Here is a 26,680-nt window from a genome sequence, read left to right as displayed (position 1 = left end):
GGCACAGGCGTGGCGGGAGACGCAGAGGACACTAAGGGGTGTCAAACGGGGTCACGGGCCTCTTAGCGTATTATTTATGAAGAGCTTGGTCGCGAAACTTAGCACAAGGCTAAAATAATAAAAGAACGCAGAGATGACCTTCACAGGCAGCCTGTTGTGCTGTACCATTAGTATGCTCTGTCGATCTTATTTCGTGTGCCCGATCTGTTGCGGTCTGGCGGTTCGCTTCAGTATTATTTACTTAGGAGTCGCGTCCGAAGCAGCCTGGCGCTTACACTGGCTTGTCAGCTGCGGGAAGCACAGCCCCTTGTCATTGACGTGAGTGTATGTGCGTGTGTGTGTGTGCGCTTTTGGTGCAATGCGAATTATCTGCCTTCATTCAGTCACACTCAGACACACGCACATGCACGAGCGGAGCTGACAGGCCGAGCAGCATCTTATTTCTTCTCACATTGCCATAACAACGGAGCGGCTCAGGCAGCATGGTAAAGTGAAATAGCCCTCCTCGGCAAAAAGGTGTTTCAATAAAGACTACTGAAGAAAAGTACTCGGGGGATATTTAAACGTGTGCTTTGTTTGTTTGTGTATTTTTTTTTGGTTATTTCTCGACCTACACCTCGGAGCCGCTAAGGGCAACACGCCGCGCCACACGCGACACCAAGAGGCGCAACTCTTGGAAGAGGAGGAGAGCAGCAAAGGCGGATCATCAGAGCAAACAAGAAGTGAGACAAAATTCAAACAAGAAACGCTAAATAGCAGGCAGCACGAGGGCGGCGACTTAACAAAAAGAAGAAGCAGCGATAGCATTGTCTCCTGTAGCTGCGCTCCCAGTGTGCAGGAAAGGAAAGCTCGAGGCAGGCAGAACCACTCATCGGCGGCTGGTATCTGCGACGGTTTGGCTGCTGAGGCAACAATGGCTCGGGAAAACGGGGAGACCAGCAACGTGTCGTGGAAGAAGCAAGTCGATGACATTAAGAAGATGTTCGAGTTCAAAGAAATCCTGGGCACGTAAGTTGCTTAAATAACGCATCACGGGGGGGCGCAAAGCTGGCGGGCAGAGAAGCGCAGCGTCGGCGTTGCGGGGGAGACAAAAGTTTGTACTGAACTGGGGAGCGAGCGAGCCGCAGGTTTCTTCTGTTCACACAAGCTTGGGCAGATGAGCATCCGGAGAGGCGTGTGCTCTGTCTTTGCCAGACCGACCGCACCTGAATCTTTGTTTTCCGCCCGTCACACTTAACTGCACGCTTCACTGTGAGTGCAGGCAGCTATCTTGGACGGGCGACTGTCATCTGACGAAGCTCGTGCTGCCCTAATCCCCCCTCGTGTCACAGCGAGTCTAAACTGTATTTGTTAACCCCGTGATTAAAAAAGTACACATTCTAACATCTGTTCAGGTCCCACAGCGTGCGTATTTCCCCATTAACATGGACGTGCTAAGCCGCTATATTTCCCGCGGATTATCGGTATCCTTGTTTGCTGTTGTCTTAGTTTACGCAAGTTGCGTCAATAAAACTTGGAGGTCACGAATGAGAAGGAGATGGCTCATCTGCTGCAGTGGTGAATATGGTTGCAGATTGACTCATGTATGTGTTTACCTAAGCAGTAAGATTCATGAGCTGTACGGAGGAGAGACGTGCACAAGTCAACATCTTATATTGGGTACCTTTGAGAGAGTGTTTGAAAATCAAAGTCCTGTCACGAAAGTTACTGATGCGCTGTAGATCTCATAGGTCATCTTTAATTTAATCAGACCTGTAATCTGAGTACCAGTGTGTGCGTTTGTTTAGTTTACTAATCGTACATTCTCGTGGAATGACATTTGTACAGTTCCTTGGTCGATAAGATTTTTACCCGAATATGTTATTGGCAGATCTTTCTCAATTGCATTCTGTCAAGTTGTACATGTTGCATAAATTATTTCTAATCTTTAATTTTAAGTACAATATCTTTTATTGTCAAAGACTGGTTAGGGGCAGCTCATTCTGTTAATCTATACTGTTGCTAATCTTTATCTGTTGACTTTATCTTGGTTATTTGCATATATTTCAAAAAGACAGATGGAAGGTCGGGTTGTTTTCTGTTTGCAGTTAATTTGATTATCATGCTTTAACACAGTGACATTTAATAACACCGTATCAAAATAAATATATTTCTGCACCCCTTTTAAGGTGTTCATTTTGATGTGAAACAGTGAAGCGTCTGTTACAACATTTTGAAATAATAACCTTTGTGAGATCTTTTAAATTCTTTTGTAACTCCTATGATAGAAGTTCACTTGGAATATTTTGGTGACATGAAATATTTTACATTTTTTTGTTTTAGGTCTACAGTGTTTTATTTTCTAACAGGCTCAGTCGACTCACTGCTGTAGAGAGTCAGGTTACTACTAGGTGCAAGGATGGAGCCAACCCTGGAAAGAGCAGGTCTATTGCTGGCCCTCACAAATTAGAACCATGGTTAACCTGACATGCACATAGAAAACCCACAGAGAATCAAGGACGATGTGCAAACGTAACTTTTTTTTCCTTTTTTTTAATTATGGTTTAAATGCTTTCAATTTATGAGCTACATGTTGGTAAATGAGATCCAGCTCACATTTTAGTAAGGTGACTAGGTGGAAAGGACATGCAGACTATAAAGGAATTATTTGAGTATTTTTAAGACACTGAAAAACTTTCTTGTCATATTTATCTTTCACTACTGAAGCATTTGTTTGTTGACAGTAGCTGTTTTTTATAAGCTTGTGTGTTGTTTATTTTTGCTGGAAGACTCTCCTTGTCAGATATGTGGATTTATACACCGTTACACTTTCTATTTATGTTTTCTGAAAGAGAAACGTACAGCCTAAAACTGTCATATGTGTTTGTTTTGAAAGTGTTCTCTATTTTTTCCCAGGTAATAGTTTAGAATTGTGCCTTACTTGAAGTAATGCAGATTTTACAATGGCAGATCAGAAATTAGACATAAGTTTAATGAGCGTAATGAAATTTATTAAAAATATTTACATCTTTAAAAAATATTTTAGGGTGTTATCAAAGAATATATAATACTGTCAAATTACAGTGTTGAAATTGTGATAATTTTAAAATAAGGAACTGTGCTTCAGATTTTATTTGTCAACATCCAATACAACAAGATATGGTGCACTCTTTCAACAGCACTTTTATCATATGGATATACTACCTGTATTTTTATGGTAGATAGAAAGTACAGTTTCTGGACGAGGTGCGTGTGTGAGCATTGTCTCTTAACTTGCATGTTACAAGTAATATTTTGACCAACGTTTATATATGGTCTCAGTTCAGTGCTAAGGGCAGAGCATGCATGAATGAATTTGTGCAGTATTGTCCATATCTTATCAGGCCAAGTTAGTTTCTTTCAGATTCCGTCATTATTCTGTTAATATGAATATTCCGAAACCAACAGTTTCTAGAAATTAAAGTTAATGGATAAGTCCAGTATTTTTCAAGTCAAAGTTATTTCTTCACAAACATTGTATTTTTGCACTAGCCACATTAACCACATGTGTTCTGAAGTTAAGTATTTTCAATACATTTAAAAAAGTATCTTCCTTGCACTGGTGCTTTAAAATGGATGCTGTTGGACTCAGAGGAAAAGTTTCTTAGCAGATATTTCAAGCTGTGGCGGATGGCTGGGGATCTTGCCCAGCCGGGATGCCTGGAAGATGGAAGAACCGGGAGAGGGACAATACCTCCCTTGGGATACGAGAGGGCAGCTGCCCTGGTTTTGATCAGGGCCATGGGATCAGAGCTTAGAACCTCAACCCTATTGGGGCCTATGGCCACTGCCAGGGGGCGCCCGGATGATTACAGAGCCTTGGACTGCAGCACTTATGCCACACCAGGAAGTGCTGCCGGAACAGGAACCAGGTTACACCCGGATTGCTTCCAGGTGCCCAGAAAATCATCATGGAACACCTGGAGCACATCCAGGGCATTGTAAAAGGGGCCGCCTCACTACAATAGGTGAGCTGTAGTCGGGAGGCAGAGGACAGAGCTTGTGAGAAGAGAAGTAGAGGCAGCAGAAGAATAGAGGAAGGATAAAAGATAAAAGGGACTATAAGCAATTTATAGCTGTTTAGTGCATTATGTGTTGCTGTAAAACCATAAAGGAAATTAAATATGTGCGATTTTGGACATCTGTGGTCGGTCTGTCTGCGTAAAAGGGATAAACCTCCACAAAGAGAAGACAGTTGTCGAATATTGCACACACATTGTAAAATAGTTTAAACATGTAACATTTGAACAAATAAAAAAACACCAATATTATGAGATGTGGCCATTTTAAAAGAAGACCAGCTGTGCATGCTATTTCAGCATTTCTCTTCGTTTGCAGTAACTTTTAACCCTCATACCCCAGGGCATGATTTCCTTTTGAAAGACCAAATCACAGGAAACCTTGCATGCCAAGTTGGTTTTGTTTTAATTTACTTGTTTATTACATGAGAATTCACACAAGCGAATAGAAAATGTACAGTAATCCCTCCTCGATTGCGGGGGTTGCGTTCCAGAACCCCCCGCGATAGATGAAAATCCGCGAAGTAGAAACCATATGTTTGTATGGTTATTTTTATATATTTTAAGCCCTTATAAACTCTCCCACACTGTTAACATTATTAGAGCCCCCTAGACATAAAAAAACACCATTTAGTCAAAAGTTTAAACTGTGCTCCATGACAAGACTCAGATGACAGTTCTTTCTCACAATTAAAAGAATGCAAACATATCTTCCTCTTCAAAGAAGTAAACGCCAGGGGCAGAGAATGTCAGAGAGAGAGAGCAAGAGTAAAGCAAACAATCAAAAAATCAATACGTGCTTTTGTGCTTTTAAGTATGCCGAAGCACTGCGATAAAGCAGCATTTTGTAGAGGAGCGTCCGTATCCTCTAGGCAAACAGCCCCTCTGCTCACACCCCCTCCGTCAGGCAGAGAGAATGAGAGAGACATAGAAAAGCAAACAATCAAAAATCAATACGTGCTGCTAGAGCTTTTAAGTATGCAAAGCACCGCACGGGAAGCATATCGTATATCATTGAGGAGTTTTATTTAATACGTAATACATGACCTGATTGGGTAGCTTCTCAGCCATCTGCCAATAGCGTCCCTTGTATGAAATCAACTGGGCAAACAAACTGAGGATGCAAGTACCATAAATTAAAAGACCCATTGTCTGCAGGAATCCGCGAACCAGCAAAAAATCCGTGATATATATTTAGATGTGCTTACATTTAAAATCCGCGATGGAGTGAAGCCGCGAAAGTCGAAGTGCTATTAAAGCGAGGGATCACTGTATTCCTTACTGTGAGAAAAACAGTAGCAGGAATATAGGATAAAATGATTATTTCCAGATCACTTTTGTTGTCACAAGTATGCTTTGGAAACATGGAAGGCATGTTTTCATATATTGAAGCTTTTCCCGCTTTATCAGTGAATGTTTGTTCTTTTCTTTTCTGGTGGTGTTTCTTGCCTCACCAGCACTGGTTTATTGTCCTTTTCCTGGGTTCAGGCAGGTTAGTCGGTTGTCTTCCAAATTTTTTCTGTTTTAGGAACATTGCTAATTTGTAAATGTGAACTTTTTTTAAAGTTGCTTTTTTTTCGATACACACTGTAATGTTTAGAGCACTCTTGGAGGGCTGCAAGTTATATTTGCTTACTGATTTGATAAGATTAATTAAAATGGTCCTGTTTTTGATTGGTGGAGGAAACATGCACACTGAAAAAAGTATAACATTGATGTTGTTCATTTAATGTAAATTTTCTCTTTCAAGCAACTTAAGATTAGTCATTTAGTGTTGCAGCTTGAAATATTTGGTTTCAGATCTCAATCAAAGTAAAAAAAAAAATGTTTGTACCAAATTAAGTTATGGTGGAGGGAATAAACGTAAAAATCCTATTTCATTTAACTTAATATTTTAGGTTGTTCATGTACTGTGTTTGGGGGCCGTTTGTATATTCTTTCGGTAGAACTTTCCAGTTTGATGGCTTTCCAACTGCCAAAAAAGAACAACAACTTAAAAAACAGATTTACTTCAGTAAAAAAAAAAAACAAGTGAATTGCAGCTAATAACTCTAAATGATTTGCCTCAACTTAAAAATTGTGGGATCAATAAGCTAAAAAGAATTATATTGGTTCAGATTGAAAATATTAAGTGTGAATCATCACATTTTGTTTTCAGTGCAGTTGTAAATTTAAAGCCAAGAAAAGCACATGCTTAAATTGTTGAGTGTGTGCATTCCCAGTGGATACGAGTGCAAGAAAAGTTGGCCAGAATGAATGCATGAAGCAGCTAATTTTAATTATGGAAGATCTGAATTTATCATCAGGAGTCTACATCTGAAGTATCTGCTGTAAATGTAACAATTTTCATCTGTCAAAGAGGCCTGCTAGGTCCCACCCTCTCAGACATAACATTTGAAAATGACAGTTTTTCATTTAATTTCATTGCATATGTCATGTTACACGTGTTGTTATTAAAATAAATAATTGAACAAACAGAATAAATACATAATGAAATAAGCGTCAAAAACACTTCTTGACACTTTTTAAATTTATGCTTGCATATAATTGTATTTCTGTTTATTTATTGTCATATTTCATAATACATTTGTCTATTTGCATATTTATTTTGTTTGAAATATTTCTCCATACATATCTATGCTTAAAAGTTTAAAATAAAGACCAAACTAAATTCTCTGCCAGTTCATCTTAGGGTCACAAAATGATGAAATTTGTTTTCTGCCCCATTTCTCAGATGGGAAAATAGATGTGTGAAAGTGGTTCTTTGCTGCCAAATTTTAATTTACATTCTGCTCAAATCTGAATGTATTATTACAAAATAATAACATACTAATTTGACATAAGTTTTAATTTGCTGCCTTTGTTAGGCAAGGTCGAAATATTTAGATACCTTGTTGCTACAGTGGATTTTTGTTGTGTGTATGTGGGGAAAAAAAACATTGTCTTTGCTAAAAAAAATCATGAAATGTACATGGGAAACGCACTTTAGCTGGAAAAGTCATGCTGGCTATGCTTCACTATACCTGGATAAGCTGCATACTGGTTGGGTATTTCAAGACTGTTGTGTGTCAAGGGGAGGATTTACTAAGCTCAAACCCAAATCCCCCTTTAATTTAAGCATGCACTGCACTTACTGTACATATAAAAGAATACCAAGATCTTGAAGAGAATCTACACACTTTATCAGAAAGAAATCACAAGTACTATGTATTTTAAGAGGTTTCTCTACTGGTGTGTCCTGAAAGTACTATAGATGTGCAAATATCACTGTGTCATGTTCAGAGATAGCCCAGTTATAATGCAAGTCATTATCTTAAATTCAAAACACTGGAAGTAGAATGCCAAAATCTCTACATAGTACCTTCAAAGCCAAGATATTATGCAGTCTAAACCTTTGCAAAGTTGTGTGTCCCAAGGATAACCTCTTAGATGATAGTCTTTAACTTCTTTCACCATGCAGTATGTTTGTAATATGAGTACTGATGCCACGATCTACTGATATTATTCCATGTTGTATGGGAGGGAGATGCAATTTTTGTTACAAAGTAAATTAATTTTCAATACTTTAAGCCCAGAAAATGCAAAATTAAATGTTTTCCTCCTGTACTCTGTCCAAACTGTAGTCATCTTGTTCAGTCCTACATGTTGTTGCGGTACAAATGTGTACTGTATTTAGTTATTTAGTTGCTGTTATTTAGTGCTCAATGTCAGAGCTAAAATGTTCCTGGTGATTTCTATTAGTGTAAGTAAAAACTGAATTGAGAGTGCAGTTCAGGCTTTTTAGATGAACAAGAATATTCTGTTACTTCTGTGCGGGTATGTATTTCAAAAGAAAAGGAAAATACAGTAGTTGTTTTTCCTCCAACAGCACATATCATAATCTGTGATTTTTAAGGACGTTCTCCAGTGTCCCCTTTAATGGCGTTATTCTATAGCAACTTGGATACACTTTCTATATACTTTCTAATTATTATTTAAATGTAGATTGCATATAAAAGTGCATTAAATTAGTCTATTATATTGTAATTTGGAGGAGGGTATTCTTCCTTTCTCTTTGAATTAGAAACAAATGTCAGCACATCACCTTATTTTTTCAAAGGGGGTTATTTTTTTGTGGTTTTCAATATCTATGTGGGTTTTCCTCAGGATATTGTGGATTTCATATCTCAAATATATACAGGATGTGTTAATTTAATTATTGGCTGTAAATTGGCCTTATAGTTATGTACATAAATGTATTTTGTAGTTGAGCAGCACCAATTCAAAGAGGATGTTTTCATGTGTTTGATGCTACAGGGACTGTGAATCGGACAGAACAGAACAGAATGAGAAAACAAATTAATAACACTTAATACTTAAATAAGTAGCTAATACATTGCTGCCCTGCATATGAAGTGTAGTGATTATACTATTAGCATATAACAATCAAATGGAGAAGGATAATCAGTAAATTTTGTAATAGTTTTGCAATTTCAAATCTATATGTAGTGAGTGGTTCAAGTAAGGTATGGCCCAATGTCTGCTCCTAAAGGGGTAAGAATCCTGAGGATAGTCACATTTCTATGCTCGGCCAGGTTTTCATTCGAAGATTCAAAATGATTAGTCATTTAAAGCTTAAATGAAATTCTGAGGTGGATATGGAAAGACATACAGTTGATCTCTACAACACTGGATTGAAGGCCAACAGGTTTGTTGCAAAACGTAGGTTTCAAGTTGAGTTTACCAGATTCGGAAACTGCTCAACATATTTCATTATGGTATTACACCTGACTACTAACTAAAACTGGTATGAAAAAGCAATCAGATTTAATTACTTTAAATAGTTCACTGTTGGGAAGTATATGATGATATTTTCGTAATTGTTTTATAATTGTTTTTGGTAGAGACATGCATCCATCCATTATCTAACCCGCTATATCCTAACTACAGGGTCACAGGGGTCTGCTGAAGCCAATCCCAGCCAACACAGGGCGCAATGCAGGAACAAACCCCGGGAAGGGCGCCAGCCCACCACAGGGCACGCAAACACACACACACCCACACACCAAGCACAGTTTAGGATTGCCAATGCACCTAACCTGCATGTCTTTGGACTGTGGGAGGAAACCGGAGCACCCGGAGGAAACCTATGCAGACAAGGGGAGAAAATGCAAACTCCACGCAGTGGTGACCCAGGAAGTGAACCCAGGCCTTTAAACTGTAAGGCAAAAGCGATCCATTACTACTATTACTACCCTTTCTTTGATATAATACGATACATATAGTACAATTTCTTTCTAAAGTGAAATGTGAAGTAATGCAGAATATATAATTGTCTAATATGTTTTGTTTGCAAAAAAGTCAGAGTTGGTGAAGCTTATGTACTGACAAAAAATAAAAGTTCAAAGCTCACTTTTTAGCTGTTGTCCTTTTATTGGTTGTCTGTATAATGTGCAAAGGCAGCATGTCTGTATATCATGCATGTCATACATATTTTGCTTTTGTTCTAGTGTAATAGTAATGTTCTATTTGGTCAAACATCAACTACAACCAGATTTGTGATTGCAGAGTTGTGTTTTCTTTCATGCATCATACCTTTGAAATATCTGTACATGTCTGCAGCGTAAAATAAAATGAATAGAAAGTCTAAGAAATGTTAGGTTTTAGAAACTGACAACAACTATACAGTGTCATAATAAAGATCAACAGCACGTTGAAAAGGTTTTGGGATTTACTCCGTATAACGTCTGGAATCCAAAATCGGTCAAAGTGAATTGAAAAATACATCAAACATTCAACCCCACCAGTGCTGTGTGGATCGTTTTTATACAGAGTAAAATGGTGGCAGGAAATTAGCTGGCAACGAAAGTGACATCATCGGGATTGGCTGGAAGTGATGTCATTATTGCGGGACCGGAAGTGATGTCGTCAAGATTGGCCGGAAGTGACGTCTTTATTGCGGGACCAGAAGTGATGTCATTGGTGCTGGCTGGAAGTGACGTCATCATCGAGGGGCCGGAAAAAGTGACATCATCTGTGGGAGTCGGTAGTGATGTTGATACTGAAGGAGTTACTGTTGCGGAGCCATTTTCAAGTATTGGGGTTGTTGATGGTGATTGTGTGTTATTATTTTTCCTCTTTGGTTCTGTAAAGGTAGAGAGAGAGATATCAGTACCACAGTTCAGTTCCCTGTTGGACCATATATCCCTCACCTTCGGGCTTGTTGACTGCCTCCTAAGCGCACGTGTGTGACAACAGATTATATTTTGTAGATACTCAGAACTGTCCTAATGTACTGCATAGAATAAACCTCATGTTTAACAAAGAGCATGAGATGACAGTGTTTAAAATGTATGAAAGTTCTTTATCTGGTTAACATTGAATAATATTCCAAATTGGTAGATGAAAATAGAAACAGCATTTTCTTACTATTTAGTAAAGTGGTTAATTTAGCATAAAAGAAATGTCAGCAACCATAGAAAATCCCTCTCAATATTAGTAACAATAATTGTTTTCATTTTTAGTGATAAACTACTGAAATAAATCTTTAAAAATCTGCTAAAAATATATGTTCAGATTCACTTGCCCTAGTAATTTGTGTTTCCTGTATTTATCATTTATTTGGTATTTAATATTGATATTTATATTCAGTGTCTTTTATTTGATATTTTTCTATGTTTTTACTTACTTTACCTACTCTTGCACATTTTGAATATTTGTGAAGTGACAAGACCTTGGTAAAGTTGCTATACCAATTTGTGTTATTATTATTATTAAAGGTAGGGTGGATTTAGTTTGTTTTTGTGGAGTCTCCTAAAATCTTTTTTAGTCAAAATTCATATTAGTAGTAGTTTAAACTGTGCTTGTGAAAATATGAAATGATCTTACTCTTGTTATATTGTAGAGAAATACTTCAGAGGTCCACAGTCTTTTACTGTTTTGTAGATTTCATTATTGATTTTACATTTTTTGCTGTTTGAAAGTCTCTTCTGTCGGGAGTCATTGTCCATCCACTTCTATGAGTCTTTCCAAGGGCAGGTAACAGAAAGACTCCGGAATAGTTACAGTATGCTTTTCTGCTGCATGAAAGTATAAATTAACCTTTCTTGCACTCAATTTATTTAGGTCAGAGTTTCAAGAGAAGGCAGAGTCAGTTTCAAGCAATGATTCAAGTACTATTTATTTGGCAGAAGCTCCATTTGTACTAAAAAGAAGCTTTAGGTAATAGTGATTTCTATTTGGAATTTTTTTTATGTTTAATATTGTACATGTCGTTACTGCACATTTCTGTTCAGCAATATCAAAAATGTTGAAAGATGTTAATTTCCATGTTATAACCCTTAATTCCAAAAGAAGCAATTATCTCAGAAGAGTTCTTATATATAACACATTTTGTTTTTTTTAAAACATAAGCATGAAAACACTGTCAAGGTGGTGATACCAAATGCAACCTCTTTTTATTGATGAAGTAATAGCCTTTCATGGGGATATTTCTTGTAGTTCACAGGAGTGGGAAATACATTTTTCCTTAAAGAATGTAAAGTTGTTAATGCTAATATCCTAATGTTAAAGGCCAAAACATGTACTTTGTGGTACATTTTGCAATTAAATATGACTGCTTACACAATTTTCTTTATTTCTTCAACAGTTGGTTTGCTTTTATTTTTTTAAGGTACCACCTTTATTGCACTTAAAATATTTTTTTCAAAATGTGACATGTGATATTTGCTTTTGTAACAGTTCTTGATTAATTGTTTTGCCTTAATAACACACTGTAGATCATCCACCCATTATCCAACCCTCTGTATCCTAACACAGGGTCACGGACTCTCCACTTAAAATTTCTGTCAATTTTCATATTACCATCTAATGTTCTATTTAGCGGCACGGTGGCGCAGTGGTAGCGCTGCTGCCTCGCAGTTAGGAGACCCGGGTTCGCTTCCCGGGTCCTCCCTGCGTGGAGTTTGCATGTTCTCCCGTGTCTCGTGGGTTTCCTCCGGGTGCTCCGGTTTCCTCCCACAGTCCAAAGACATGCAGGTTAGGTGGACTGGTGATTCTAAATTGGCCCTAGTGTGTGCTTGGTGTGTGGATGTGTTTGTGTGTGTCCTGCGGTGGGTTGGCACCCTGCCCAGGATTGTTTCCTGCCTTGTGCCCTGTGTTGGCTGGGATTGGCTCCAGCAGACCCCCGTGACCCTGTGTTCGGATTCAGCGGGTTAGAAAATGGTTGGTTGGTTGGTTGTTCTATTTAAAACAGTTTTGCTTTGAGATGGTAGATTTAGTGAGGTTTAATATATTCTCTTTTTAATAAAAATATCAAAATGTTAAAGGGGAATGATAATTTGCATTTCCTCTTGACATCAGTCAGGTACTGCACTTTCTAAAAGCTTTGCACCCTTGCTCTTTACCAAGCTAGTATGTATTTGCTGGCTACATGTACTGTATATCTCATTCACAGCCTGGGGACCGTCAATTTTTTTGAATGTCTGATTTTTTTTTTTTTAACAAATTCTATTTGAACACATAGCTAGTGTGCGAATTAGCATTATGTTGATTTTTCTAATTAGTTAGATAATAAGTAAAATGTATCCCAAAATTTCTGAAGTGGTAAGTAGATATAAATTTGCATGTATTTACTGTAAGCGGTAAATCATATTTATTGTCATGTTCATAGTACAGTACAATGAAATTCATACATGTATGTCTCCTCAGTTAATAAAAATAAATATTAAATTGTATGCTTAGCATGCAACATATTCAGTATATAGAGTTATATACTATGTATGATATGTTCTTGTAAATATATAATTATACACACTATTATGTTATATTCTCTGTTCCTATGTTTGACTATTCAGCAAACTTATACCTGTGGGTATAAACTGTTTCTAAGCCAACTGGTGTGAGTGCCAACGGTCCTGTAACGTTTACCAGAAGGTCAGTGTGAGAAAACCAACTGTGCAGGATGGCTAAGGTCTTTAATTATACTCTTTGCCTTTCCAAGGCAGCAAGTGTTGCACATGTCCTGAAGAGAAGGCTGCTGAGTACCTGTAATATTCTATGCTGTTTTCACCACCCCCTACAGTGCTTTACATTTTTCAGACAAGCGGGTGCTGTAACAGGATGCAATGCACCCAGTGTGAATGGATTCTACTGTGCACCTGTAGAAGTTCAGGAAAAAGACAGAGAAATGATAGCTGTCCTCAGTCATCCTCAGGGAATAGAGGCAATGGTGAGACTTTTATCTAGACAAGAGCCAAATTGTTGTACCCACTTTAGTTTAGCAGTGACAGTTACACAAAGAAATTTAAAGCAGCTCACCTCACAACAGCATTCCATCCAGTGTACAAAGAAGTGTAGTCTGCCTTTTGCTTTCACAAGTCAATGTGCAACGCCTTGATTTTGCTGATATTAAAAGTGAGATTGTTGTCCTGACACCACCAAGTCAGCATGTAGACCTCTTACTTGTGTTGATAGTCAGCATGGATGAAGTGATGCTACCAATCCAGACATGCTGATGTCTGTTGGTTAAGAAGAATAAACTCAAATTTGGCGTTAAATTTAGAAGTTTAGATAGTGGTTAATGTTTACTGGTATTAGTATTTAATATGTATTAAGTGTATTTAATATGTATTAAACGCTGAGATGTAGTCTATAAACAGGATTTGGCAGGATAATATGAGATGTAAAGGATATGGCCATCCCCTGTGGAGAGGTTGTCATAGTATGCAAACTGGAAGTGATCATGACTATCTGGAATATTCTGTTTAATGTGTCCTCCAGTATCCGCCTCTCAAAGCACTTTGTCACGATTGGAGTAAGTGCCACTGATCTGTAATCATTCAGACAATCAAGTTTTGAATTTTTAGGTATGGGGTAATTGTTGTCTTTTTGAAACTGAGACAACAGATTCTCTCAGTGAAATGTTAAATTGAAGTCATTGAAGATGTCAGCTAATTAGTTGCTGCAAGTTTTTCTAACACTCTCTAACATTCCATCGGGACTGGATGACTTATGGACATCAGTTTATTTATAAGTCCTCCTTGGATCTTGAACAAAAACAAAGAATGAATCATACGGTTGTGTAGGCAATCAAATGGCAGGCTGCCGGTTGTCATGATCCAACTGGGCATAGAAAGCATGAAGCTGATCAGAAAGGGAACATGCTGATGAAACTGGATTAATTTTTACTTTGTAGTCCATAGGCATCCCAAATCTCTGCAAAAGTTAGCACAAATTGTTACATCAGCTTAATTTCATACCTGGTTTACTTTTGTACTGGCATATAGCTAAATTGAGGTTTTTTTTTTTTTTTTTGGGCTCTTATCTGAATTTCTTGTATGTTTCCATGTCACCATTTTGAAATGCATTTCTGTGCACCTTCAGTAAATTCCAGTGGTCCACAGTTTCTGATTAGCAAACGTATATTGTTTTTGTAGCCACAGAGTTGTCCTTTTTTATATATAAAGTATTTTGGCCTGATTGAGGTTTTGAATCCTAAAAGCACAACACCATACAAAAATACTTCTTAGGAACACCTGGCTATCAAAATTTTAATTCAAATAACCAATAAACTACATCAATAGTTTTGTCTTATTAAATACACCTAATAAGAAAAAAAAAAAATTAGAAAGTGTCTACTTGGCAACTTTTTGCTTGACAAGGATAATTTGGCAATTTTGAACACAAGGCATATTATGAAGGAGAACATACTAATCACTAATGCTTTATTAATGTTTACATTTCTTTTTCACAGTAGTAGTAATTTTTATGAAATGAGAAATCAACTTGCAGAATTTCATGTAATAATGGGAATTGATGTTTTATGTTCTGTCGGAGATAAACATTTATATTTCATTTATACTTTATTTCCATTGTGGAAAAAACAGTAATTGTTTCCATGTAAGAAAATACAGCTTGTATTTTATATAATTGCAATGATTTCTTTACATTAAAAAAAAAAAATCCCTGTGAGAAATGAGAGTAAGGTGTATGTGTGTGAGATAGAAAGTACAGTACCTTCTAGTTACTGTAACTGGCATCCATTTAGAATTCTAATACCAAATGGCTATGTTATTGAATGTAGCTCTACACAGTTCTTTATTAGAAGAAAATGTGTTCAGTAACTGGGCGAGTAATTTTAAAATATTTCAACGAATTATTTTTTAATCCCACCTAAGATTGTACTCTAAAGTATGCACAGTATATGGTTAGAAAATATGTTAAAAAAGCACTGATTGTGCTTTAAAACTAGTATTTTGATTTGAATTGTTTAATATCAATTTAACATAACTTTCTCAAAATGTGGCAATCTGTAGTAGAACCTATTCATGCAGAAATCCACACTTAGACAGGACCATTTTAGAATTACGAACACAACCTACCTGTACATCTTTGGAGATGTAGGAGGAAAACTAGCCACTGCACCACCGTGCTACCCTTAAGTAAAACAGAATGAGCAATAAATAAGTACTGGATCAGAGTCTGAGCTTTCTTCCCTTTTTCTCCCCTGTTCTGGATTTTTTTTTTTTGTAAAAACTAACATAATGACATGAAACATTTGCTGCATAGTATCAGCTGTAATCAATGTGAAATAAGTGTTCTAGGTATGTACATAAGTCCTTTAAAAATATACTTCTGATATGTAGGTGTATACTTCCCAGGCTTTCTGCACTATACAAACATTACTGGATGCCATTTTTGAGCTCTTTTTTTCTTATCTAATTTAGAGGTGAAAGGGAAAGTGTGATGAATTACACTTCCTGCATGTATTATCTTATTAGCAAGTTTTAGTACGTGCTACTAACAGACTATATCTTGTTGAAGAATTAATGTTTATTTTAGTGAAATTAGTATTTTTGTACATAATGAAATTAGAGCATTTTTACAAAAGTAAATTCATTAATCTTAATATGGGCATTTTTTAATTTTCAATATTAAATAGAGAATAGTGTTTTGACATTTATAATAAATGGCCATCCTTGGAAATGGAAAAATATACAGTATATATAGTAAATAACATTTTTTTATGTTTAATGCATTAACCTAATTATATGTATTATTGTTATCTGCTTTAAGATAAAAAAAGTATAAAGTAGCATTATTCTGCTGATGGCAGGTGTTTTGTCTAAAAGAGCTTCCATCAAGACTTGGCCCTTAAATGAAAAGAAATAACAACGAAATTATACCCACATTTAATTTCCTAATTTCCATTTTGACATCCGTATAACTTATTGCAAAAAAAGTGTGCCTTTTATGAAAAAAAAAATTATATAGTAGTAAAATACACCTTTGAAATTACAATCTTTTATTTCCTGAAAGAGTTAGATTCTCACTTACTGATAGAAGTCTTTGTTGTTTGTTCAGCTTTTGTCATTCATCCAAAACAGAAATTTGCAATAGACATCTATCCTGAGAAATGAGGAATGATCTATTATTGTGTAAAATTATCAATTTGTACAATAAAAAAAAATTAAGAAATGTCATATATATTATTTTCAGCTCTGCAAAAGTATTCTGGTGTGTGGTGTCAGAATAGATGGGTGTTTAGATAAAGTGTGCTCCTAGAGTTTAAAGTAACTCAAGGATTATCGTTTTATGTAGATGGTATTAATAAGCAGCACTAGTTAAATTTGTAAAGTTTACATTTTTATTGACTTCGTCTATTTAGTTCATTGAGTAAATAAGTATGAATATTCTTTTTCTAATTTATATACATATGTATATATTTTTTTTACTGTCAGAATTTCTCTGTATACAAATCTAAAAGTAACCATGTCTGGCCTGGGTGGATAGTATTTAAAACACACAAAGATCTTACTTGCATTCCTATGCATTTGGCATCATTAAAACAACTCATATTCTCACAAATATGTTAATCCATCAATATAGTAATGAGGAATTTAATTATACTAATCAACATGCAGCGTGTTTGAACAAGAGGTGGATGCATAGTGTGAGCAGGCTACAGGTAGGACTTTTTTTTTTATATGAAGCATTCCCCTTAATAAAAACATTAAATGTAAGCATACTTTATGTAAATCTATACTAATAAAAGGCAAAGCCCTCACTGACTCACTCACTCACTCACTCAACACTAATTCTCCAACTTCCTGTGTAGGTAGAAGGCTGAAATTTGGCAGGCTCATTCCTTACAGCTTACTTACAAAAGTTGGACAGGTTTCATTTTGAAATTCTACGCATAATGGTCATAACTGGAACCTATTTTTCTCCATATACTGTAATGGACTTTAGCTTGATGGCCGTGGGGGGCCGAGCTGTGTGTCACATCATCACGCCTCCCACATAATCATGTGAACTGACTGTGAACGCAGTACGTAGAAAAGAAGGAAGAGCTCCCAAAGAGCGCTGAAGAAAAACGCTGAATACTTTATTCGCCAGATACAAGTTTAATGAGAAGACATGAGGTATAAATGAGACTTTGGATCACTTTGTAACGGAGTTAAAATTGCTGTAGCGAGAAACTTTTAAGTGCTGGGTCTTAGCTAACATTAAATAAATCCATGGACATCGCAACATCACACAAGAGAGCAGCTCACGTGAACTGACTGAACGCAGTACGAGTGATCACTTCCATGCTTCAAACCTGTTCAAAAAACGCATTACACAATTGACAAGGTAGGAAAAGAATATGCTCCGAGCTGAGCTCCACAGCTAACGCGGTCTTGCAGAAGAAACTTCGTCACGCTGCCACCAAATACTCACAGAAAAATCCACAAGTTAATACACGCTGTCTCTAGAGTTTCTCCACACTCAATATATTCCTTGCATCCCCGTTACACCCTCTGATCTCCCATTTCAAGTCAGATGCCTCCAATTTCCAGTAAGGCTCTGCTTCGTGATGAGAAGTAACAAGTCTCAGGGACAGACCCTACAAAAGGATGCCATTGATTTCAGGCAAGATTGCTTTTCTCCTGGACAACTATACATTGCATTCTCTAGAGTGAGCTTGCGCAGCTTCGTCATATTACAACCAGAGTACTGAAATGACAAAGTGATATATAAAGAGAACTATTATAATTGTAATAAGCGAACAATAAAACAGCGGAGAACCCATGGATTAAATAAAAAGGCAGCTTCCTTGGCAAAGCAAGGAAAAAGGATGGCTTTATATGTCGTTCGTTTATAAAACAGCGGAGAAGCTGTGTGAAGGCTGCTTCACAAAAAACCAGCGGAGCTCCTTATATGAGCAGGCAGTCAGCTAAAGAAGGGAATCAATAAATATCTATAATCGTAATAAAAAACGAACAAAAAATAGCGTGCAAGCGGTGGATTAAATAAAGGAAATGGGTACCTGAACAGTAAAGTAAGTCTCGAATAGCTACACAATAACTATAAGAACCGTAATAAGCGAACAATAAAACAGTACAGAACCGCGAAGCAAGGAGAAACGACGGCCTTATATGGCGTTTGTTTATAAAGCAGCGGAGAAGCTGTGTGAAGGCAGCTACACAAAAAAACAGCAGAGCGCCACATTCTGAATGTATTCCTTGCATCACCGTTATACCCTCTGATCTCCCATTTCAATTCAAATGTCTCAAATTTCCAGTAAGGCTCTGCTTCGCAATGACAATTAATAAGTCTCAGGGACAGACCCTACAAAAAGTTGCCATTGATTTGAGGCAACATTGCTTTTCTCCTGGACAACTATACGTTGCATTCTCAAAAGTAATCTCAGTGCACAGCTTGGTCATATTACAACCAGAGTACTGAACTGACAACGTGGTATACAAAGAGATCCTTAACAGATAGTTACAGTGGTGTGAAAAACTATTTGACCCCTTCCTGATTTCTTATTCTTTTGCATGTTTGTCACACAAAATGTTTCTGATCATCAAACACATTTAACCATTGGTCAAATATAACACAAGTAAACACAAAATGCAGTTTTTAAATGATGGTTTTTATTATTTAGGGAGAAAAAAAAATCCAAACCTACATGGCCCTGTGTGAAAAAGTAATTGCCCCTTGAACCTGATAACTGGTTGGGCCACCCTTCGCAGCAATAACTGCAATCAAGCGTTTGCGATAACTTGCAATGAGTCTTTTACAGCGCTCTGGAGGAATTTTGGCCCACTCATCTTTGCAGAATTGTTGTAATTCAGCTTTATTTGAGGGTTTTCTAGCATGAACCGCCTTTTTAAGGTCATGCCATAGAATCTCAATTGGATTCAGGTCAGGACTTTGACTAGGCCACTCCAAAGTCTTCATTTTGTTTTTCTTCAGCCATTCAGAGGTGGATTTGCTGGTGTGTTTCGGGTCATTGTCCTGTTGCAGCACCCAAGATCGCTTCAGCTTGAGTTGACGAACAGATGGCCGGACATTCTCCTTCAGGATTTTTTGGTAGACAGTACAATTCATAATTACATCTATCACAGCAAGCCTTCTAGGTCCTGAAGCAGCAAAACAACCCCAGACGATCACACTACCACCACCATATTTTACTGTAGGTATGATGTTCTTTTTCTAAAATGCAGTGTTCCTTTTACGCCAGATGTAGCGGGACATTTGCCTTCCAAAAAGTTCAACTTTTGTCTCGTCAGTCCACAAGGTATTTTCCCAAAAGTCTTGGCAATCATTTAGATGTTTCTTAGCAAAATTGAGACGAGCCCTAATGTTCTTTTTGCTTAACAGTGGTTTGCGTCTTGGAAATCTGCCATGCAGGCCGTTTTTGCCCAGTCTCTTTCTTATGGTGGAGTCGTGAACACTGACCTTAATTGAGGCAAGTGAGGCCTGCCTGTTCCATGTTTTTGCCATTTGTGGAGTCTCAAAGCTTTAGAAATGGCTTTATAACCTTTACCAGACTGATAGATCTCAATTACTTCTGTTCTGATTTGTTCCTGAATTTCTTTGGATCTTGGCATGATGTCTAGCTTTTGAGGTGCTTTTGGTCTACTTCTCTGTGTCAGGCAGCTTCTATTTAAGTGATTTCTTGATTGAAACAGGTGTGGCAGTAATCAGGCCTGGGGTTGGCTACGTAAATTGAACTCAGGTGTGATACACCACAGTTAGGTTATTTTTTAACAAGGGGGGCAATTACTTTTTCACACAGGACCATGTATGTTTGGATTTTTTTTCTCCTTAAATAATAAAAACCATCACTTAAAAACTGCATTTTGTGTTTACTTGTGTTATATTTGACTAATGGTTAAATGTGTTTGATGATCAGAAACATTTTGTGTGACAAACATGCAAAAGAATAAGAAATCAGGAAGGGGGCAAATAGTTTTTCACACCACTGTATTTTCCCTCAGTTTAAAAAGGTTTTCTTTTCTTCTTAATAAAAATGTAAAAGCAGTTCTTCGGTGCTGCGAATTGCGGGGATTTTGCTATATACAGTATGTATAATGTATGTATGTATGTGTGTATATATGTGGATATGTGTATATATATATATATATGTAGATATGTATATATATGTAGATCTGTATATATGTATATGTGTCTCTGTGTGTGTGTGTATGTATGTATATATATATATGTGTGTGTATGTATGTATGTATATGTATGTGTATATGTGTGTGTGTATATATATATATATATATATATATATATATATATATATATATATATGTGTGTGTATATATGTATATATTGTAACAAAGGAGCTATATAGGCGCCTGACCCGACAACAAAGACACCGAGGCACGTATAAAAAGTACAAAAGACTTTTATTTTTCTTCAGCTGTGGGACACATCTTCCCCGTGCCACACAGCCCAAACACAGTCCCAAAGCACACACTGAAAACCTAACCAACAATCCTTCTCTTCCACCACTCCTCCTCAAGCTTATTCCTCCTCCTCCTAACCCTGGCTCTCTGAGTGGTGGTGGCTGGCCCTTTTTATAACCCACCCGGAAGTGTTCCAGGTGCTTGACCACTTGGTCCTAATTGCACCTCCGGGTGGGGCTGAAGACTTGTCCAGCCAGGCTGCTGAGTCCATGCAGCTCCCCCTAGCGGCCATCCGAGCCCCCAACCAGGCTGTGGAGGACTCCATCTCCCATGGAGCCCTGCGGGTGGTTGGGGAATCACTGTCAGCCATGGAGGCTGCCACCAAGTGTCCCGGGTGAGGTACTGGAGTGCCCATGGCGGCTCCCCCGGAACATAAGCAGCAGGGGCGTCCCTGCCAGGCATGGGACCCGGCTGTCCGTCACTCTATATATATATATATATATATATATATATATATATATATATATGTGAGACAGCAACACTCATGACAGTGACAAAACAATTACATTGACAATCATGTTATGTTATTTTTAAAATGTTTCCTTTTCTTTTTCATTACTTCTTTAACACACTGCTTCTCCGCTGCGAAGCATGGGTATTTTGCTAGTGTGAAAATAAATATGAATACTTTATTTTCATAATGTTAGTCTCATTTAACTTGATTTAAAACAATATTAAGTAATTCAAGTTTATTCAAACTGTAGCATATACTTTAACCACGGCATTCTCATCCCACACACAAAAATATTTACTAATTTACTCATAGTTTAAACATTTTAGTTACTACTAGGCATGTTATTACTTTAAGCAAGTTACTTTACTACCCCTCTGTCTGTTATCCTCTGCCCTGGGCTGCAAGTGTTTTTTGAGCCATATTATTTATCTTGCTGTCATGAAAAGAAACCTGAGTAGTGGCTAAAAAGAGCTTATGAAGTATTTTCTATTCACTTTTATTTGGCTCATGGTGTGGTAATGTCTTCGGAATTGTTTGTTGCTATTTCCTGGAAGTCTCTTGGCCACATTTTTGATTCAAATGAAGGCTCCTGGTGCAGATTTCCTGAAATATATACAAAAGGATTTTTTTTTTTTTTTAAAAAGGGGTAATTGTGGATATTGGTTTTTCTGTTAAACACCTTTTCTAAAAGTCAGGGTTGGATGGAAATTATAAATGATAAACAAACATATACATTTTAAAAGAATAAGAGGTAAATATACAATTATTAAAAATCATTATACCCTCACTTAAATTAATTTAATCATAAGTAATCATAGAATGTGTTACTGCTTAGTTAGATGTATGGTACTTCAGTCTTATTTTGCTGCTGAATTACTTTTCATCACTTAAAAAAAAAATATATATGTCATCCGTCAGCTCCCCTTAAACTGAGATCTGAGTTATTTTAGTTTGGTGATTTTTTTTTTTCTCTGTAGGAATTTACTTCTCCCTCTATAAATTGTAGCACACTGAAGAGATCAGACAGATTATTCCTCCCACATAATCCATGTGTAAAGCCTGATAATAAGAGTAGAAAATGTATTCATAACATCATTTTTGGAGTATTCCATATTTCCTGTGATTGTGAAACCACATGATCAAAATGAGGACATACTGCAGAGTACATTTTTTGCTTAGCTCATGTGTAATTTGTTAATCAACATAATGCATTCTCTGTAGGCATAGTTTTCTGATTCTCTAAAGGTTATATGTGATCTATAGAAATAATTGCTTCAGTTTAAATCTAGGCAGTGAACCTGTTGCCATTCTGCACAATAACCACAGATTAGTTGATGCAACAATGTTCTCTTGCTGCTGAGGTTATATCAGCAGCATTTGAGTCAGGTATTTCAAGACATACAAAAGATGACACGGTCTGTTGAATGGATAAACAATTCTAGCAATAAATTGGAATCATTTCATTAGATAAAAACATTTGACATGTATTATTGTATATGTCACTATATGGAATGATCTGCATTTAAAACAGTACATATGTGCTGCTGTAAATTTTTTGGTTTTTGGTTTGTTGATTCAGACTTGTTACATGTAACAGTTTGACAGATGCTAAGAAACATTTTGAGCACATTTTGGCTTTTTATAGTTGTTAACATAAAAAAAATTATTAGATTGCATTTTGGAGTTCTTTATAATGCTAGGTATGAATTCAGTGAAACAAAACTATGATTTGAATGAAGGCTAATTGTGTATTGTGTAATCAGTCAAGTGATTAGTGAGTTCTGTTTAGTCAATCGAAGCTTTCATGATTTTTTTCAAGCATTACAGTAATCTGATAATCAGATTAAATCTCTTGAAACACATAAAATGTAATATTTGTTTAGAAAATTATATTAAGAGACTTTTAAAAATGTTTGTAATTTTAATGATAATTAATGCTGCACTTGGTAATGTTGTACCGTAATCCTACTATGCTAAAAACAAAGGAAAACTATTTGCTTGTTGCTTTTTAGAAAACATAAAATAATTACTAAATAATTTATAGGTGTGTACATTTTAGTTTTCATCAAAATTAGCAAAATTCACGTACTGTATACTAAATTTCAAGTCAATGTGTGTATGAAATGTTACCATGAGTCCATTCAAGAAACAATAGTATAGAAATATAGGAGAGCCTGGTGTCCATTGAAGAACAATGATTTAAATTGATAGAATTGTGAATCGGTTTGCCCTACAAAAGATCAGAGGCAAATGTAAAGGTTAGTAGCTTGTGTGTAGGAGATATAATTGATGTTATATACTGTTAAATAATTTCTTATTTTTAATTGAGACTGAAATAAACTAGTTATTAATATTTTTGAGAAGTTATAAAGTCAGCGTACTGCTATAGTAGGGAATGTGGTGGATTTCTGTGTCTGATGGCAAATTAATGTAGGATATACGAGGGATCTTTGTTTCACCCAGTAGTATGAAGGTGTGAAAAAGAATTGATTGATTGATGTTAATCAGTCAGTTAATTATCAGTTTTGCATTTGGCAATGCCAGTAATTGATTAAATAATTTGGTAAGGCTCCCACTTTATTTTCCTTACTTATTTCTGTAGGAGGGGTTTTCAGCCATAAGATTTATTTATATGAAGTGTAAGAAGGGAAAAGACAAGCAGAAAAGGTTTGGGGATCCATCCCGTATATTGTAAAACAATACTGAAAAAGATGAAGATGCCAGTGTACTCACAAAGAACTGAGCCTGAACAGAACGAAACAGTAGAGGTGAGGTGCTTGGCTTTTATAAGCAGTGGGCGGGAAGAGGCAGGCTTGTGAGGGAAGTGGTGGAAATGAGGTCGGTAGGAAGACATAGTCTGGACGGGGATAGAGAAGTTACTGTTAGTTTAGCTGAATTTTCCTTCTGATGATCTGTATAAGAGGGAGAAAAGACATTAGTGCACTTCATCAACCCTCGGCTCTGGATCTTACCCTCAGTTAAGTCCTTTGACTGCTTCCTATGCGCATGTGTGTGACAGAAGGTAACTGAAACAGAATAATACAATTTATTGATCAACATAAAGATTATAGAAGTATAATAATTGGCATGGACTTCATAGAGAAAAGTGTTTTTATACACTGTATGTACAAAGTAATTGTTATTTAGAACATTTCATTACTTTGGTATTCACTATAACAGAATTTGACCTGTAACTACTTTGAAAAATACATTGCAAGCAACGCCTGATAGATGTTAACATTTCAAGTCAGTATTATTTTTTAAATATCTGACTTGTAGAAATTAAAAAGCATTGTAGAGCAATGGTCTGTTTGTGTCAGAAAAAGATTTACTTTTGTGTGTCGAGGACTGTATTGTTAGTCATAACTTTAAGAACTGCATCCGGGCACTTATAATTCTGATTGTAGACCTGTTGCAGAATAGAGCTTCATTAGGGTAATGTTAAATTTCTGCAGGCTTTATTAATTGTAAATATTGAAAAATATTTCTTTTTACAGTATGATAATTAGCATTCATTTTTGAATTAATTCCTGAATGCTTTCGGATTGTTTAATCATCTAATCACCTTGTTGAAATATTTACATATTTTCATTAATCTTTCCAGTAATAGGAAAACATTGGTGGAAAATTAATTTATGCAGTAGTTTGCTGTTTGGTACATGGGACTTTTAGTTTAGATATCACACTGAACAGTGAACTCACCAGGATGTGGATTAACTGTATGTTCTGTTATCTAGAGATAAGAATGCAAAGAGTACCTTCATTTTTTTTATTCTATTTTTAAGTTGCCTCAACAGGTTTCTTAGATCTTTGTTCTTTATGACAGCTTATACTAATGAGCAGAAACAGTTGCTCTGGATGCTAATGACATAGTGTTGCAGTTTGTCAGCCAGTGACCCTTTAGGACACAGACTTAATATCATTTGTGTTTTTCATACCCCATGGGGTCATGTACATACTGTAGTTAAGATGTTGTAAGTTAGCAGTGATTGTTGTCATTTCTGGTCTATTGACTGTGTCTGCATCTGTGTTACTCTGCACATATTTATATTAAGGACTATGTCTGGTTTAAATGTTAAATTGTTAATCAAGTAGATGCCTAAATGCACCAACTAGTATGTGTTACCACTTCTTAAACCAGATACATCCATACATCTCTCAGGGTTGGGGGGAGCTGAAGTAGCAGCATTGGGCAAGAAACAGGATGGAGTGCCAGAGCTGTGTAGGATCATAAAATCACATAAATACACAAAAGAATGCAGTTGCAGACAAACAAACTTAAGCTTCAGAACCTGACAGAATCAATTTGATCCTATCCTGTTTTACATATGGGCCTTATAGACCCAATCCCCTTTGTAGTTTGGTCTAAATAAAATTAGCGGTGGTAAAGATTATAGAATGATTATAGAAATATAATTTTTTTTTGCTTAACTAAAAAAACACAAAGATTCATCCCAAACATGTATAAAACTATAGATGTGCAAATACCTTGTTCCCAAAGCTTGTTAAGACACTAGCTTCACTGTGACCCTGCTCTGGATAAGCAGGTTTAGAAGGTGCATGAAAGAATGAACAACTGAAAAATTACAGACTAAAATACAAACCAGTAAAGATCCAAAAAGTATACCATTATATTTAATTTTTCCAAAATTTGCATTAAACTTCAATGCACAAAGATTCGTATATAACTAAACTCTCATTTGGTTCGTTCACTCTCGTCTCTGTCAATGTCAAGATAAAGTGAGATGGTTATGATGTGTTAAGTGCTAGAACCAACATTAAGTTTTGTTTGCAGATAAGAAACCTGATAAATCAGAGTGACCATCTAAAAATGACATTCAGAGAGTTATTGCCGAGACCCTCAGTAGTTGCTTCTGCTAGATGAGGTCTTGTTTTCTCTGCGCCCATAAGCCTTTAAATGCTCTTATAGGACAAAGAGTATCATTTTTAAAAATGTACATGCAGTCATCCTAAATCCAAACACACAATCAGTTCCTAAAGTTTGTAGAGATGATTTATAATGCATCTGCACATACAGCAAAAGTTTTTGTATTCATCCCACTCATGGTCCTTTTATACATCACAAGTCATCTTAAAGTACATAAATGAAAGAGTATGCCATCTCTACTGAGCGAATGCTGTCCCTTCTCCTACTTGGAATAGCATAATTGTGTGTAGTATAACTCTGAAGATTGGGACTGAACTGCTGGCAGAAATCCATAAGGTTGTCTTTTGGTACAGTAGCCTACAATGGCCCCGGCTCTGTACTTTTTCAAGATTTCTGCCCATGTGTATAGCAGACACATTATCCTACCTAGTGATTAATGATGCTAAACTGGTGAGGTGAAAGTCACATATTAATTAAGTGAAAACAAATTCTATGTAATACATTTTAGTAGAGCATATGGTTTTATTGAAATGACCCTTTTGAATGTTTCATATTTATACTATCTATACATTTA

General features: G+C 36.4%; 1 protein-coding gene across 1 annotated transcript in view; it reads left to right on the top strand.

The window, feature by feature from the left end:
* Nucleotides 1-366: 366 nt before the first annotated feature.
* camk1da (calcium/calmodulin-dependent protein kinase 1Da) overlaps nucleotides 367-26,680 on the top strand; it is a 414,300-nt gene continuing 387,986 nt past the window's right edge. Inside the window, exon 1 of the mRNA XM_039761286.1 lies at nucleotides 367-1,008. Within this exon, the coding sequence (XP_039617220.1) occupies nucleotides 914-1,008 (95 nt within the window). The 5' untranslated portion in view covers nucleotides 367-913. The remainder of the gene's footprint in view (nucleotides 1,009-26,680) is intronic.

The sequence above is a fragment of the Polypterus senegalus genome, chromosome 8 (assembly GCF_016835505.1).
Source record: "Polypterus senegalus isolate Bchr_013 chromosome 8, ASM1683550v1, whole genome shotgun sequence".
NCBI lineage: Eukaryota > Metazoa > Chordata > Cladistia > Polypteriformes > Polypteridae > Polypterus > Polypterus senegalus.
This window is presented reverse-complemented; position numbering and strand designations above follow the sequence as displayed.